This window comes from Balaenoptera borealis, assembly GCF_965194805.1.
Source record: "Balaenoptera borealis genome assembly, chromosome: 18".
Classification (NCBI taxonomy): domain Eukaryota; kingdom Metazoa; phylum Chordata; class Mammalia; order Artiodactyla; family Balaenopteridae; genus Balaenoptera; species Balaenoptera borealis.
In genome coordinates this window covers 69286557-69304259 of record NC_138877.1, presented here as the reverse complement: position 1 = coordinate 69304259, position 17703 = coordinate 69286557, and the positions used below count along the sequence as shown (strand labels likewise).

The 17703-nt window shown below is 36.7% G+C and overlaps 1 protein-coding gene across 2 annotated transcripts in view; it reads right to left on the bottom strand.

The window, feature by feature from the left end:
• PCCA (propionyl-CoA carboxylase subunit alpha) overlaps nt 1-17703 on the bottom strand; it is a 369304-nt gene that overhangs the window by 128171 nt on the left and 223430 nt on the right. For both annotated transcript variants that reach the window (XM_082366113.1, XM_082366112.1), the window contains exon 19: nt 8633-8735. In XM_082366113.1, coding sequence (XP_082222239.1) covers nt 8633-8735 — 103 coding nt within the window. The remainder of the gene's footprint in view (nt 1-8632; nt 8736-17703) is intronic.

Sequence of the window (17703 nt, the reverse complement as noted above, 5' to 3'; positions counted from 1 at the left end):
TACAACAACAAATGTAAAGTGTTTACCACAGAGCTTGAGACAAGGAACATACTCAATAGAATAGACCAGAGTAATCAGTTGCCTCATGAAAATACCTTTGAATAGGCTAAAGTAAGTATCAAAAACAATAATACAGGGGCTTCCCTGGTGGCGCAGTGGTTGAGAATCTGCCTGCCAATGCAGGGGACACAGGTTCGAGCCCTGGTCTGGGAGGATCCCACATGCCACGGAGCAACTGGGCCCGTGAGCCAGTTACTGAGCCTGCGCGTCTGGAGCCTGTGCTCCACAACAAGAGAGGCCGCGATGGTGAGAGGCCCGCGCACCGCGATGAAGAGTGGCCCCCACTTGCCGCAACTAGAGAAAGCCCTTGCACAGAAACGGAGACCAAACACAGCCATAAATAAATAAATAAATAAGACTTTCTCTCTATTTCAAAAAAAAAAACAAAAAAAAAAAACAATAATACAACTACAAGACAAGGAAATCCTTTTCTCACTCTACTATTTCTGGACAATAACAATAAAGAAAGTAAATACTCCCATAATAAAAAACTAAAATTATCTATAAAAGATGTCTGATTTTTCGACAAGCTTTGCTCTCCCATGCCACCACGTCCCAATGTTTTTCCTCACCTTCTTATACTCTGATTTAGAGGCAAGTCCTGGCTTATGTATAAATCATGTTCTAAATGGTTATTCATTAGTCATCTCTGCCATCTAGAACTTCTTCATCTCCCCCTACATCTTTCCTTTCCCCCAGGCAGTTGAGTCCTTAGCTCTCTTTCTCACGGATTTAATTCGTTGAAGGCACCTCCATTAAAGCATTTATCTCTGTATTTTAATCACTTTCAACTCTCCTTTACCATCATAAGTAGAGACTGTTTACGTGGATATCTCTAAGGGAAACTGCCATTAATTCATCTTTTTCCCCCCAAACGCAATACCATGTTCATATTAGCAAATTTTCACTGCTTCCTTGGGATGGATTTCTAGATGTAGAATTAGTAGACTGGAGAATATCAATGTTATCAAATTATTTTCAGAAAGGGTAAACAAACATATACTCCTATTTAATTTGTCTTTTAGTTGCTGGCATCTAGCCCGATAACTATTATTTGGAAAAATTATTATTTGAAATATTATTTAAAAGGTAAAATACATCCACCACAGTAACAAGGATATAAATAAGTCTAAAAATACTTACTTAAATATTCATGATAAAATACTCATGATAGAACTGAGTCAAGGTTCTGGATAACCCAGGTGTTTAACCTTTTGAGGAAATGCGAGATTGTTTTCCAAAGTGGTTGCACCATTTTACACTCCCACCAACAGTGTATTAGGGCTCCAATTTCTCTACATCTTCATCCGTATTTGTTATTATCTGACTTTCTTATTATAGCCATTCTAGTGGGTGTGAGGTGATATCTCATTGTGGTTTTGATTTGCATTTCCCTGATGACTAATGATTTTGAACACCTGTGCATTTGCTTATTGGCAACTGGATATTTTCTTTCAGAAATGTCTGTTTAGGTTCTCTGCCCATTTTTATATTGGGTTGTCTTTATTATTAAGTTTTAAGTGTTCTTTAAGTACTTTAAATACAAGTGCTTCACTTGATATATGATTTGCAAATATTTTTTCCCATTCTGTGGTTTGTCTTTTCAATTTCTTGTTAGTATCCTTTGAAGCAAAGTTTTACATTTTGACAAAGATCAATTTATCTATTTTTTTCTTTTATTGCTTATGCTTTTGGTGTCAAATAAGAAACCAATGCCACATGCAAGGTCATGAAGATGTACCCCTATGTTTTCTTCTAAGAGTTTTCTTGCTCTATTTACATCATTTATCCATTTGGGGTTAATTATTATGTTTTTTTTTTTTGGCTGTGTTGGGTCTTAGTTGCACCACGCAGGATCTTCATTGAAGCATGCGGGATCTTTCGTTGCGGCACGCGGGCTTCTCTCTAGTTGTGGCATGCGGGTTTTCTCTTCTCTAGTTGTGGCGTGTGGGCTCCAGAGCACGTGGGCTCTTTAGTTTGTGGCACGCGGGCTCTCTCGTTGAGGTGCGCGAGCTCAGTAGTTATGGCGCATGGGTTGAGCTGTGCCCCGTGGCATGTGGGATCCTAGTTCCCCAACCAGGGGTTTAACCCGCATCTTCTGCATTGGAAGGCGGATTCCTTACCACTGGACCACCAGGGAAGTCCCTTGGGTTAATTTTTTTATATTAACTCACTACGAGGTAGGGACCCAACTTCATTCTTCTACATATGGATACCCAATTGTTCCAGCACCATTTGTTGAAAAGATTATTCTTTCCCCACTGAATTATTTTGGCACCTTCGTCAAAAATCACTTGACCATACATTTATGGATTTGCTTCTGGATTCTCATTTTTATTCTACTGATCTGTATGTTTCTTTATGCAAATACTACACTGTCTTGATTTCAAGACAATTTTGTAATAAGTTTTGAAAGGGGGAACTAAGTTCTCCAACTTTGTTCTTTTTTTCAAGATTATTTTGGCTATTCTGGATTCCTTACATTTCTATTTGAATGTTAATAGTATCACCTTGTCAATTTCTGACAAAAATAAAGCTTGGATTCTGATAGGAATTACACTGAATCTGTAGACCAATTTGGGAAGTACTGCCATCTTAATATTTAGTCATTTAATTCATGAATATGAAATGATCTTTATTTATTTGGATCTTAATTCTTTTCAATAGTTTGTAGTTTTCACAGTATAGGTTTTGTATTTCTTTTGTTAAATTTACTCCTAAGCATTTTATTCTTTTCATGCTCTTGTTAATGAAATGGTTTTCATAATTTTATTTTTGGATGGTTCATTGAAAGTGCACAGAAATACACTTGATTTTTATATATTTATTTTGTATCCTGTACCCTTGCTAAATTTGTTTACTATTTGTAGTAGTTTCTTAATGGGTTTCGTAGAATTTTCGACATACAACAACATATAATCTGCAGAGATTTTTTTAAATAATATTCAGCAATTATAGTTGGTTTGCTGCTGTTCCAGAAGTGAATCTTTGCCATTTAACTTTTTTTTTTTTTAATTTATTTTTGGCTGCATTGGATCTTCGTTGCTGCGCACAGGCTTTCTCTCTAGTTGCTGCGAGCAGGGGCTACTCTTCATTGCGGTGTGCAGGCTTCTCATTGCGGTGGCTTCTCTTGTTGCGGAGCATGGGCTCTAGGCGTGCGGGCTTCAGTAGTTGTGGCGCACGGGCTCAGTAGCTGTGGCTTGCGGGCTCTAGAGTGCAGGCTCATTAGTTGCGGCGCACGGGCTTAGCTGCTCCGTGGCATGTGCAATCTTCCAGGGCCAGGAATTGAACCCGTGTCCCCTGCATTGGCAGGCAGATTCTTAACCACTGCACCACCAGAGAAGTCCCGCCATTTAACTTCTAATATAAATTTTATCAATACAAAACTTACTTGAAATTGAAAGAATGAAAGGATTGTGACTGTAATTTAAAATGGTAGCGAAGTTTTATGCCTATCAAAAAGTTAGCTTTTGACCTTTATTATAAGAAGCAAAAAAAAAAAAACCACACATTTAGGAAAATAAACTGAAAAATTTTTTTAGAAACCAAAGTATTATTTTCCTTGACCTTAATACTAAATGTTATTTTAGATCATTTAGATTTTTCTTTATAACCATTAGCACAAAAATTACATTGATATGCCAAAATTCAATAATCTAAAGATTCTGATTATTCTTAAGAAGCAGTTTACAAGGTCCGTAGAAAAATGTCTATCAGTGGATCACTGTGACAAAGAATATCTAATTCAATATCTAGGATCATATATAACTTTTTCCTAGTTTATTAGTAGTTAACATGAAATATTGGACAAAAAACTTTTTTCAGTGCATGTACAGTGCTCATTTTTTCATCCTTGGGAAGGCCAAATTCCTAAGCTAATTTTCTTCATATCAAGAGTACTCTGACATTTTTCTTCAAAGTGAATTGTCTTCAATATGAATTTAGTCCATCATCTTTAAGATAAACACATTAATCTTTTCTTTTATCCTGAACTATTTTGAGCAGTTTTGTGTTATGCAGAATAAAAGAGAAGTGGAAAACATCTTGGGAATCCAGAAGGGAACCATGAAAATATAGATAAAAAATCAATTTGTTTTTTACATTTATAAGTTTATCATCTTAATAAGCTAAATAATATTTCAACTTTGTATTTACCAGGTCGTATACTTCTTAATTCTGCTATTCATTCTGACACTTGTATTCAGTTAGAATAAAAACCTAAAACACATAAAATACTTTATCTTCTACTACTTCTTCACTGCTTTCTTTATTTCCCCAAATTTTCATCCTCCCTACTTTAAAATTTTTTTCACTAAAATACTAATTTGCATTGGCTTGTATCAAATTTGTAATGAATTCTGACAAAAGGTGTCAGAATTTTCTTCCTTTTAAAGGCTAAATAACATTTCATTTTATGATATAACATATTTTATTTACCCATTCACTTGTCACTGGACCCTTGGGTTGCTTCCACCTCTTGGCTGTTGTGAATAAGGCTGCTAAACATGAGTGTACAAATATCTCTTCAAGACCCTGCTTTCAAGTTTTTGGATAAACACCTAGCAGTGGAATTGCTGGATCATATGATAGTTCTATTTTTAATTTTTTTGAAGAACCACAATACTGTCTTCCACAGCAGCTGCACCAAGAGTGCACAAGGGTTCCAGTTTCTCTCCTCTTCACCAGCACTTATTATTTTCTGGAGGTTTTTTTTTTTTTTTTCCCCTTCTTTTTTTAATGGTGGCCATCCTAACTGCTGTGAGTTATCTCCAATTATAGTTTTGATTTGTGTTTCCTTAATGGTTAGCAATGTTGAGCATCTTTTCATGTGCTTGTTGGTCATGTCTATATCTTCTTTGGAGAAATGTCTATTCAAGTCCGTTGCCCATTTTTATATCAGGTTGTTTCTTCAGCTGTTGAGTTCTTTCTATATTCTGAATAATATGGAAATATATCACATATATGCAAATATTTTCTCCCATTCCACGGACTGCCTTTTCACTTGTTGAGTTTGATGCACAAAAGTTTTAAATTTTGATGTAGTCTAACTTATCTATTTTTCTTTTGCTGCCTATGCTTTTGATGTCATACCCAAGAAATTATCATCAAATCCAACATCATGAGGCTTTTCCCCTATTTTCGTCTAAGAGTTTTACAGCTTTAGCTTTTACATTTAGGTCTTTAATACATTTTGAGTTAATTTTGCATGAGGTGTAAGGTAAGGGTCCAACTTCATTCTTTTGCATGTGGATATCCACTTTTCCCAGTACTATTTGTTGAAAAGACTGTCCTTTCCTTATGGAATGGTCTTGGCACTCCTGTCAAAAATCACTTGATTATAGGGACTTCCCTGGTGGCACAGTGGTTAAGAATCTGCCTGCCAATGCAGGGGACAAGGGTTCGAGCCCTGGTCTGGGAAGATCCCACATTCCGCAGAGCAACTAAGCCTGTGCGCCACAACTACTGAGCCTGCGCTCTAGAGCTGGTGCCCCACAACAAAAGAAGCCACCGCAATGAGAAGCCCTCGCACCGCAACAAAGAGTAGCCCCCGCTCGCCACAACTAGAGAAAAGCCCGCGCACAGCAACAAAAACCCAATGCAGCCAAAAATAATAAATAAGTAAATAAATAAATTTATTTTTAAAAAATCACTTGATTATATATCCAAAGGTTTATTTCTGGCTCTCAATTCTATTCTATTGGTCTATGTGTCTGTCTTACTAGTGTACCACAGTTTTGATTACTGCAGTTTTGTAATAAATTTTGAAATCAGGAAGTGTGAGCTCTCCAACTTTGTTCTTCTTTTTCAAAATTGTTTTAACTATTTGGGGTCCCTTGAGATTCCATATGAATTTCTGGATTTTTCTTCTATTTCTGCAAAAAATCAGTTGGGATTTTGATAGGGATGACACTGAATCTGTAGATCGCTTTGGATAGTATTAACATTATAGCAACATTAAGTCTTCCAATCCATGAACCTGAGATGGCTTTCCATTTATTTGTGTCCTCTTTAATTTCTTTCAGCAACATTTTGTTGTTTCCAGTGTACAAGTCTTTGTCCTCTACGTCTTCAGTTTATTCCTAAGTAATCTTATTCTTTTTGGTGCTATTGTAAATTGAACTGTTTTTGCTTTGTGTATTTTTAAATCTTACATAAATGGTATCATTAAGTATATATATTTTTCACAATTTTCTTTTTCACTATTATGGTACATGAAATATTTCACTATTATTATGGCACACTGAAGTGTAACAACGTGTACAAGAAAGACACATGATACCTTCAGGACAGCTGTCACCGCTGGGGAGGAAGAGGCAGATGGGATGATGTAAAGAAGAGATTTAGCTGTATCTAGGGGTGTTTTTCTGTTGTAATAGGAGACCTATATAGCAGATTTGTACATTTGCTACATTTTCCTCATTTGAAATACCTTATAATTTTTTTAAAAATTTTAATAAAAGAACTTTAGAAAACGTGAACACATTACTGTGAGGTAAACAAATACGTACTACCTCTTGGGTCATTAACCTGGACTGTCACCTCCAGGCTGATTAATTTTCTGTTGATGTGGCAGAGGGTGACACTATTCAGCTTGTCTCCTTTCATAATACTGATGTCAAATGAAGCTCAGTCCAAATACAGTTAGGAAAAAGGGATATACTATCAGTAATACTCCATTTTTATTAGGTTTGATGCTTCTGATAGTAGCTAAGCCAATACATACAGGAAGTAGTTTTTGGTACTATATATCAAGGTGGATATTTTCCAGGGAAATTCTTAATGCATTAATTTTGATGTGTTTTTTAAATAAACCTACTTTCTTCATGAGCTAAAAAGTAAAACAGGGGGTAATTCTACAGGAAAAATTCAAAAGACACCATTTGAGCTGTCAAGCCAATGGTCTCTACTAGCTTTCCAACACGGAATCTGAAACAAGCACAACGAAATAACAGCTCTAAGAAGTAATCTGGGCAGTTTTCTTATTAAGGCAAGGCACTGCTTAGAGAAACACTGTATCAGAGTATCAGATTAAGAATAACACTTCAGTGGTGACTCAGTACAGAACTGAAAATTATGCTAAAGTCTACATTTTTGTAGAGTTAACCTTCCCTGAGGAAAATACTACACTATAATATTTTTTACTATTCAATACATGTAATTTGTTACTCAACCTGATGTACAGTTAAGTGTCCACTTACAAAGCTATTTTTTAAAATAATCAGATAGAAAGGAGGAACATAAAGAATCACATAAATTCATACAAACTATATCATAAGACCATTGTTTATCATAGTTTTCATTTTAAGACAGTTGTGGGAAATATCTTTTAGTAACAAATGCTTTAGCAATTTTGGCATACAGAATGAATCACAAAATTTAAAGACAACCAAGGAGACCACCCTTAATTCAGGAATTAATCTCATTTACTTGTGACTCTGACAACCACATAGAATGTCACCTTCTCCAGTGTAACAGCCTCATACTTAGCTAGCACACATTAGGTATGTAATAAGTATGTGCTGAATAAATGAATTCTCATTAATTCTTGATGCAGTATTTTCTACCTGGGATCAAGAATCTGCCGTATACTTCAAGCCTCTCTGGGTGTTGTTTCAATGAAATTATATTATTTTGATTTTCATATCCTGTTTAAATCTTTTGATGAAAAGTCATTTTCCCCCCAGTAAAATGACATCTCAATGCAACTTAGCCATGAGAGGAGAAATGTAGATTAATATTCATTATACTAACTTATATACTATATATAATGAACATATAATATTCATTATACTAACTATATAACTATATAGCAGCTTCTGTGGGTTCATGCTGAAAGTAAAAAAGGACCCAAGTTATAATAGTAACTCTTGGGAATTCCCTGGCGGTCCAGTGGTTAGGACTCGGCACTTTCACTGCTGGGGCCCGGGTTCAGTCCCTGCGGGGAACTAATATCCCACAAGCCGTGTGGCTGGCATGCATGAATGAATGAATGAATGAATGAACGAATAAATAACAGTAACTCTTCATGGTATTTTTCTGGCAATCTTAAGCCACAGAATTTAAACATGTCATTCATACCACAGAAGATCAATGTTAAACTAAAGCAGTTCTGTCATGGATACTATCCAAGGGGTTTAAGTTCTTCTAAACAAAAGGAATGTCACTGTCAGGTAAATTTAGCCTAAAGAATGTCTCACAACATGAAATCTCAAGAAAATGTTACATGAGGCTTCAGATTACTTGTTTTAAAAGAAACACAGCTATCATACATTTGGAATTATCATTAAAGATGCTCTTCTCTATAACAAAGGCAAAAGTGTTATTCTCAATAACAAAAGAAAAATCAGGTGTCAGGAAGTGGTTTTAGAATGTGGCTAAGTCTGGGAATACATTTCCTCTTTAACATAAGAGACAAAAACTTCCATTTACGTTCAGCTTCCTAAAGAAGATGAAACAGATACATAGCTATGTCACAGATTCAAAAGATGAGACTCATGGAACGTGTTAAAAATTGTTTCAAATATTCACAGGTAATTTCAAGATTATCAAAAATAAAAAAAATAAAACTCACAGAGAATGTTGGCCCACTGTTGGATGCTACGACATTATAAACTTCATCATGCAGTTTTATTGAGAGCTCCCAGTTGGCCACTTGTGGTTTTACAATAGGCACTCTGAAGTAGAAAGAAAAGAAAAAGAGTTAATAATTTTATATTATTCTCTCTCAGTAAACTGATTTTCCTCTGACATTAAGTGTACAGAGTAAAACCGCCAAACCCTGCATTTCAGAACATTTTATTTCACAAGGTTCTATCCTTGGAAAAAAGCTTTAAGATGGAAACTAGAGAGATTAAAAACAAAAAAGCACACACACACACACACACACACACACACACACACACACACACACACAGCGACACTCCAAAGACAACAGCAGTCATTCTGAAATAACTGTGGTATCATCACCTCGTCTATGAATTTGAGCTGCTTAATTTTGACAGTCCTTCAAAAATTAACCTTCTTTAAGCAATGTTAATTTCTTTTCAATATTTGGTCATTGTTCAAGACCGTTTTTAAAACCTTACAATGCTAATCTTTTCTTTTCTTCCAGGTTGAGTTATAATTCGTATGCAAAAAACTGCACATGTATACAATTTGATGCATTTGGACATATTTATTCACTCATGTTACCATCACCACAATCAAGGTAATAAATATATCCATCACCTCCAAAAGTTTCCTTGTGCCCAACTGTTTTGTTTCAGTTTCTTGTTTGTTTGTTTGTCTGGGTGAGAAAACAACATCAGTGATGCTAGTCTTAACACACAGGTCTTTTCTTGTGAATGATCAATATTACGTGCTCCAGAAAAATGGGGACAAGCAGCCAGAGACAAAAAACATTTTTGGAATACAAATGTTTCTCCCCAATTTTATTTTTTTTATTTTTTTTTTATTTTTGGCTGTGTTGGGTCTTCGTTTCTGTGTGAGGGCTTTCTCTAGTTGCGGCAAGCGGGGGCCACTCTTCATCGCGGTGCGCGGGCCTCTCACTATCATGGCCTCTCTTGTTGCGGAGCACAGGCTCCAGATGCACAGGCTCGGTAGTTGTGGCTCACGGGCCCAGCTGCTCCGTGGCATGTGGGATCTCCCCAGACCAGAGCTCGAACCCGTGTCCCCTGCATTGGCAGGCAGATTCTCAACCACTGCACCACCAGGGAAGCCCCCAAATTTTTAAAGTAACAAAATTTTAATGATTTCTGAATTAACCTAATTTAAGTATGGCATATTTACATTATTTATAGTTGTGAAGTAATATTGACTAAGCACTAAACATGTAGTATCAAGACTCTGGCTTAATTCTTAGTTCTAAAAAAATGTTGCAGGCTACGTTTTAATTTAACACCCCCCTGAATTTCAAAGGAGTCTCTGTGTAGTCAATAAAAAAAAAGTCATAGTCAAAAAAAAAATTATGATTAGAATCAAATCACCTCTAGTCACGATGTCTAACGGAGGATGATTAATAAATTTAGGTGAATATTTGTATTCAGCACACTACTTACTGAATTATTTTCTGAAGATGAAGAAAATGTTTTTAATACTACACCGATAAAAATTAAAGTTTAAAAAAATGCATAAACAAATCAAGACTAATGCACACTGTAGGCCTGGAAGATTCTTTTTTGGCAATCTGAAGAGGATCGTTTCAGAGGACAGAGCTTCACGCACGAAAGCTTGAAAGAACAACAGGGGAGGAGAGAGGAGGGAGAGGAGGGGCGGGGAGAGAGAGAGAGAAGGCACATGGGGCGGAGAGGAGGGAAAGGAGGAGGGTGACTCCGCGATCCAGCGTGGCCTCTGTTGGCATCTTGTCCACAGGGCATCTGTTTGTTCATGTTTGTCTCCCCCATTGGCCTGTGGGCTCCTAAAAGCCCAAGATCATGCCTTATTTTATATCCTCAAGCCTCAGCACAGGCTGGGGAGAAAGGGCTGAGGGGGAAAGTGGGAAAGAAGCAGTGGAGCATCCACTAGGTGCCAAGCCCCTCACAGGAGACGCCGTGTCTCCCCAGGGACACGGCGTGAGCCTCGAGCTCCCAGGCTCCCCCCGGCGGCCTGGGACGGTGTGCACGACCTCACTACGCTCACCTGGTTCAGCTTCAAATGAGCTGAACGCCCCATCCGCTCAGGAGTGCTGCGACGACAGAAACCACCTCACAGCTAGGTTACTGTGCAGCCTGCCTTCCTGGACTCCGCTATCCTCGGTAATTAGATCACTCTCCTGCGCAAGACTGTTCCACGGTTTTCTATTTTACATCAGGTTAAACCTTAATTAATCAACCTATCATTCAAGTTTCCTAAAGAATAAGTCCCCACTCTCTGCATTTAATTTTATTTCTGATTATTCTCTGACTTGTATATCTAGTTGGGCCAAGGCCTGAAATTCCTTCACAAACCAAACTGAGCCAAGCTGACATGAGCGGGAGAACCAAGCACAGTGGTTACAAACTCAGGCGCGAGTGACTTGCCCAAGTTGGTAGAAAACCCAGCTCTGTCATTAATCAGCTCTGATCTTGAGCAGAGCAGAAGTCTGTTTCCTTATGTATAACATTAAGATATAATAGCGTCTGCATCATAGTGATGTATTGAGGATAAAATTAAATAATGCATATAAGTGTTCATTTTTATTATGATGATTAGTCCCAACTCTAGGCCTATACTCTTGTTTTCCCCCATAACTGAAATCCCATTAAGGAAACTTTAAATTCCTTCTCTCTGCTTCTCAAACTAACAGATTTTTCAAAAAGAATATTTATCTTCCTCACCTAATTATAGTACAAACTTCAGTGATCTCCTTTCTACTTAACCTCTAGTATACGCTTAATACTTTTCACAATTCAGTGGCCCAATAAGTCTTTCAAGCAAATGTGGAGCCCAATTTCCCAAGAGGCTTCTTGGGAAGTTGTTGATCCTGACATCCTGTTCGAAAGCAGAACACATTTTCCCACAGAAAGCAATCTTACAGATGGTGGCGAGATGTAGTCGCCACTCTTTGGAACCTAACTACTATTTATTTTTCCACTGTTTTATTTTGATCCACATCTGTTTCATATGTTTTAGAACCTGCCCCAAGAGGACCTGTAGAGAGAGCATAGGCTCTTCTGAGTTGAAATGCTTAGGTCTAATCTCAGCCCGTTCTCTTACTAGCTTTGTACCAGGAGCTCATTCAATCCTTTTGAACCAAAATTTCCACACCTGTAAATTAAGGATCAGAGCAGAGTTGGTGAGGCAACAGGGGAAAGCTGCTGCTGCTTCTGAGCATACGACTCCTGAAGCAGCACTTTTCTAACCATATAGAAAGAGGCTTCTCTGTGACAGCAAGACCTTGAGACACCAAGAAAAGAGGGACAAACTGTGGAATCTCTTTATATGAGTTCACTCTTCTACAAACAAAGTTTGCTAAGATTCCTTCTGGCTTTACATAAGTTTGAAAGTAGTTTGTTTTGTTTTGTTTTTGAATAAAATGGATGGGGTTGGGCATATATGCCCAATATAAATATCAATAAGCTCTACAATAGAAATAAACTATTAACTATAAAGACAATAATACGTATCAACCTGAAAGTATATGTGCTCTATTTCTGCAAAATTATTGAAACCAGATTAACAAGAATTACTTCGAAGCAATGAAATTAACTCCACCAGCACAAACATGTCTATAATGATAATAATTACCTAAAGTTATATTTTAAATTTTAAAAAAGAATTATATTTCTTCACTAAATCCAAAACAGTCTCAAAGAAGATTTTATGAACAACTCTCTGAAAGGGGGGGGGAGGGGTGGGAGTCTTGGAGCTTTACTCAACTCACTGTAGTAATGATATACAGAAAAGAGCCCCCTCGTCTGAAGTGTCTGTCTAGTGAAAGAGGCTGATATCTGATCAAAAATTTCATCTATGTGACTTATTAGTTAACTGGAAAGCTGATACCATTTAAGCTACTACTTCAAAAACAAACAAACAAACCAGTAAAAAGGAATTCACATAAACAGCTACTCACAAAGTAAATCAAATAACAGCTCTTACCCAGACCTGTCCACTTTGATTATCGTCAGCCAAAATGAATATGCTCAATTAAACTAAATTTTTCTACATTTTATGGTAAAAAGCTGTCAGCTGATTGTCACAACTGTTAATGCTAATACATTTCAACTTATTGGAATACTTTACTCAAAAAGGTGCAAGGAATACTAACTCAAGTATGTTGCTATTGCATGTCATTTGTTAAAGCAGATTCTGTGTAAACATAACTAACAGCATCTTTAGTTATCAAGGATTATAAGCATCTCAAAACCGTAGTATCAGACACTCAGAAATGCTGGTTTACAGTTGTGCCATTACCTATTTAGGAGTGAAATACTGAGTTAAAACAATGTTAGTGGTCAAAGAATCATTAAGCAATCCTTCATCATAACTTTCACAGTGGGTGGTCTGTAAAATGATCAAGAATAATATGCTGCATTCCACGGCTGCAGAGGTCAGCTTCTGCATACAAATCTTTGCAGGAAGAAAAAGGCCTTCAGAAAAGTGGGCCATTCATCTGCACCAAGTTCAGAGAATTTCCAGCACGGTGAAAAGATATGTTATGCAAGCACATAGATGTATTCAGTGGGGGTAGACAGAACCAGCTACATGGAGACTACAAAGGAGCCCTCCCATGGTTCATGAATAAGTCGAGGAAATGATCAGAAAAAAAAGGAGAGAGATGTTTAGACAGATGGCCCACTTAAAATGCCTGAGACAGGGCATAAGCAATTTTAATGAAACTTTAGATCTAGCATATGAATTGCGTCTTATTTCCTCCAGAAAAAAAAAAAAAAAAAACCCAAAGAAGACAAAAATTCAACAATTTGCTGAAAAACCCACTTTTAGCAAGTTGGGATGGAGGAAGAGTTTTATTAGTGTGATAAATTCACATAAAATTCTTCACAAAGCCATCAGCTATCAAAATGAATATACAAAGCATGGAATGAACAGATTAAAAGAATTTTAAACAGAAGTCTACTGCCAAACCAAACAAAAATCTAAGCCTTATTATGTGAGAACTTACAACACTCCAACATTAAAGTTCACTGCAGAAGAAAGATAAAAGCAGCATTTTCAGAGAAACTCTTCAAAGCTAGAACTTGTTATAGTGGAGGAATAGACTTCTGACTGTATGCAGTTTAAAATGTGTACATTAGAATGTAGGAGACTGTGTAGAAGAATGTGTATCACAAAATAGTGCTAGAAAGAGTTAAGGAACGTTACCAAGTCTGGAGTCTTAGCATTACACAAATGACACCTGAATCTAGAAATGGAGAGTATGACTTATAATCTTAAACACATTTTAATATTATGCAAAGCCTATTTTCTTCTTCCACCAATAAGGGTTTATGGTTCTCAATTTGAACTTTGGGCACAACTAGTGAAGAAAGGCAATGATGGTGGTGATTAACCATCACCCCTGCAGGCCCTCGTGTCTGACTGATTGATCACTGACCACAAAAGCTACATGACCTTTACAAGTTACTATACTCCTTGTGCCTCAGTTTCCTTATCAGTAAGACAAAGACAATAAGAATACTTAATTCACATGTTGATTAAATGAAATAAAAGGTATAAAATGGTTAGACTGGTGCTTGGCACATAAAGGCTAAATAAGAGACACTATCATCATTATCATAATTTGGTGCAATAATATCTGAAGTCCGCCTCTATTATTTCAACAACTTGTTGTTCAACATTAATATACAATTTACATACAGTGAAATTCAGAAACCTTAAGTTCCATCATTTATCTTCCCCACAACAGCTCAACAATAGCGTCACATAAACAAACTTCAAAAATATGCATTCTCGTGTGTGGTTTTTGCCCGCTATAATTCTTCTGAGGTTCATTCAAGTTGGATCATTCATTCTTTTTCGATTGTGGAGTAGTACTCTACTGTATAATACAAGCATACTAAAATGCGTTCACCCTTTTGTTGATGGGCATTTGGGTTGTTTCCAGTTTGTGACTCTTATGAACAAAGCCGCTATAAACATTCTTTGTACAAGTCTTTTTTGAGGACTTACGTTTTCATTTCTTGTGGGTAAAAAATCTAGGAGTGGAAGTTCTACGGTGAACGTATGTTTACTTTTACAAAAACTGCCAAACTGTTTTCCAAAGTATTAAAACATACTTATACTCCCATCAGCAATGGAGTTTGCTCCACAGCCTTGCCACCATGTGCTGGTGTTAGTCTTTCTACTTCTAGCCAGACTGGGGGCTGAGAAACCACATCTCTTCATAGTTTAATATGCATTTCCCTTAGGACTAATAATGTTGAACACCTACACGTTAGTGCTTATTGGCCACTTGTACTCAAGTTTTTGCCCATTTTGTATTAGGATGTTGGCCTTATTATTACTGATTTGCAGGAGCTCTTTACTTCAGATAGAAAGCCTTTGTCAGATTTATGTGTTATTAATATGTTCTCCCCCTCTGTGGCTTGCTTATTAATTTTCTTAAAAAATCTTACCTTCAGGAGAATTTTTAATTAAAAAATTAATTTTTACTCTTTTACAGCAGTTTAAGGTTTTCAGAAAACTTCAGCAGGAAGTACAAAGATTTTCCTAAACATACCCTCACTCACCCCACCCCGACACAGTATCCCTGTTAATTAACATCCTGCATTAGTGCAGTACATCTGTTACAACTGATGAACCAAAGCTGATACATTATTATTATTAACTAACGCCCACAGGGATCACTGTTTGTGTTGTACATTCTAGGGTCTGAACAAAGGTATAAGGACATGTATCTACCATTAAAGTATCATACAGAATAGATTCCCTGCCCTAAAAAATCCCGTGCTCTACCTATTCAACCTCCCGTCCTCACCCCCGCCAAATCCCTGACAACCACTGATCTTTACTGTCTCCACAGTTTTGCCTTTTCCAGAATGTTGTACAGCTAGAATCATACGGAACATAGCCTTTTCAGATTGTCTTCTTTTCATTTAGTATTATGCATTTAAGGTTCCATGTCTTTTGTAATTACAGAAGAAATATTCTTAAAGAAAACGCCATCATGCTAGAAGAAAGATACAATGATGTCTCATTTTAATTTCTAAAATTTGAACTTCTATTACACCATCAGGAAAATAAATTCTTAAATATAAAATATATAATAATTTTTTAAAACTGTAAACAGCTTTAGTGACATAAAATTCACACATCATAAATTTAACTCACCTGAAGTGTACAATGCATTGGTTTTTGGTATATTCACGGAGTTGTGTATCCACCACCACAACCAATTTTAAAACATTTTCATAACCCCAAAAGGAAACTTTGGACCCATTAGCGGTCATTTCACATTTCCCCCTCTAGCCTATGCAGTCCTATGCAGCTACTAATGTACACTCTATTTCTACACTTTGCTTATTCTAGACATTTCATATATAATGAATCATAAAATTTGTAGTCTCTTGTGCCTGTCTTATTTCATTTAGCATAGTGTTTTCAAATTTCACTCATGTTGCATGAAGTATCTCATTTATTTTTATTACTGAATAATATTCCATTCTATAAATACACCACATTTCATTTAACATTATATATCTATTAATCACTTCATGGACGTTAGGGTTGTTTCCACTGCCTGCTTATTATGAAAAATGCCCACTATGAACATTTGTATACAACATTTGTGTGGACATATGGGTTAATCTCCCTCGGGTATATACAGCTGAGAGTGGAAGAGCTGGGTCATGTGATGCTGTCTTACATTTTGAGAAACTGCCAAATTATTTCCAGGTTTGCATCATTTTACTCATAAATTTCCACCAGGAATGTATAAGTGTCCCAATTTCTCCACATCATCAGCAACACTTTGTTATTGTCTTTTTGATTATAGTCAGCCTAGTGTATGGAAAGCGGTATCTCATTTTGATTTTGATTTGCATTTCCCTAATAACTAGTGATGCTGAGCATCTTTTCATGGGCTTGTTGAGCATTTGTATATCTTCGCTGGAAAAATTTCTATTCATTCCTTTGCCCATTTTTTAATTGGGTTGTCTTTTTTATTACTGAGTTATAAGAATTCTTTATATATTCTAGACAAAAATCTCTTATCAAATATATGATTTGCAAGTATTTTCCTCCATTCTGTAGGCTGTCTTTTCACTTACTTGATGGCTGTCCTTTAAAACACAAAAGCTCTTAATTTTGATGAAATACAATTTATCTATTTTTTTTCTTTTGTTGCTTATGCATTTGGCTCTTACATAACAAATCACTGACTAACCAAAAGTAACAAAGATTAACTCCTATGTTTCCTTCTAAGAGTTTTGTAGTTTAGCTCTTAGTTTCATGCTTTTTTTTTTTTTTTAAGATTTATTTATTGATTGATTGATTGATTGCTATGTTGGGTCTTCGTTTCTGTGCTAGGGCTTTCTCTAGCTGCGGCAAGTGGGGGCCACTCTTCATCGCGGTGCGCGGGCCTCTCACTATCGCGGCCTCTCTTGTTGCGGAGCACAGGCTCCAGACGCGCAGGCTCAGCAGTTGTGGTTCACGGGCCCAGTTGCTCCACGGCATGTGGGATCCTCCCAGACCAGGGAACGAACCCGTGTCCCCTGCATTAGCAGGCAGATTCTCAACCACTGCGCCACCAGGGAAGCCCTTCATGCTTTTTTTTAAAGCTCATTTTTGTGCACAGTGTAGGGAGGGATCCAACTTCAATTTCTGACATGGAGATATCCAGCTACCCCAGCAGCATTTATTGAAAACAATTATTCTTTACCCATTGGATTGTCTTCATAACACTTGTTGAAATCAACTGATCATACTGTTAACAATTTATTTCTGGACTCTTAGTTCTATTCCATTGATCAACACATCTACTATCCTACGCCAGTACCACACTGTCTTGATTACTGTAACTTTGTACTAAGTTTTGAAATCGGGAAGTATGAGTCCCCCAGCTTTGTTCTTCTTTTTCGAGATTGTTTTGGTTATGCTGAATCTCTTGCATTTTCGTACAAATTTTGGAATATGATTATTTCTGCAGAAAAACACAGCTGGGGTTTAATAGGGATTGCATCAAATCTGTATGTCATTAATATTAGG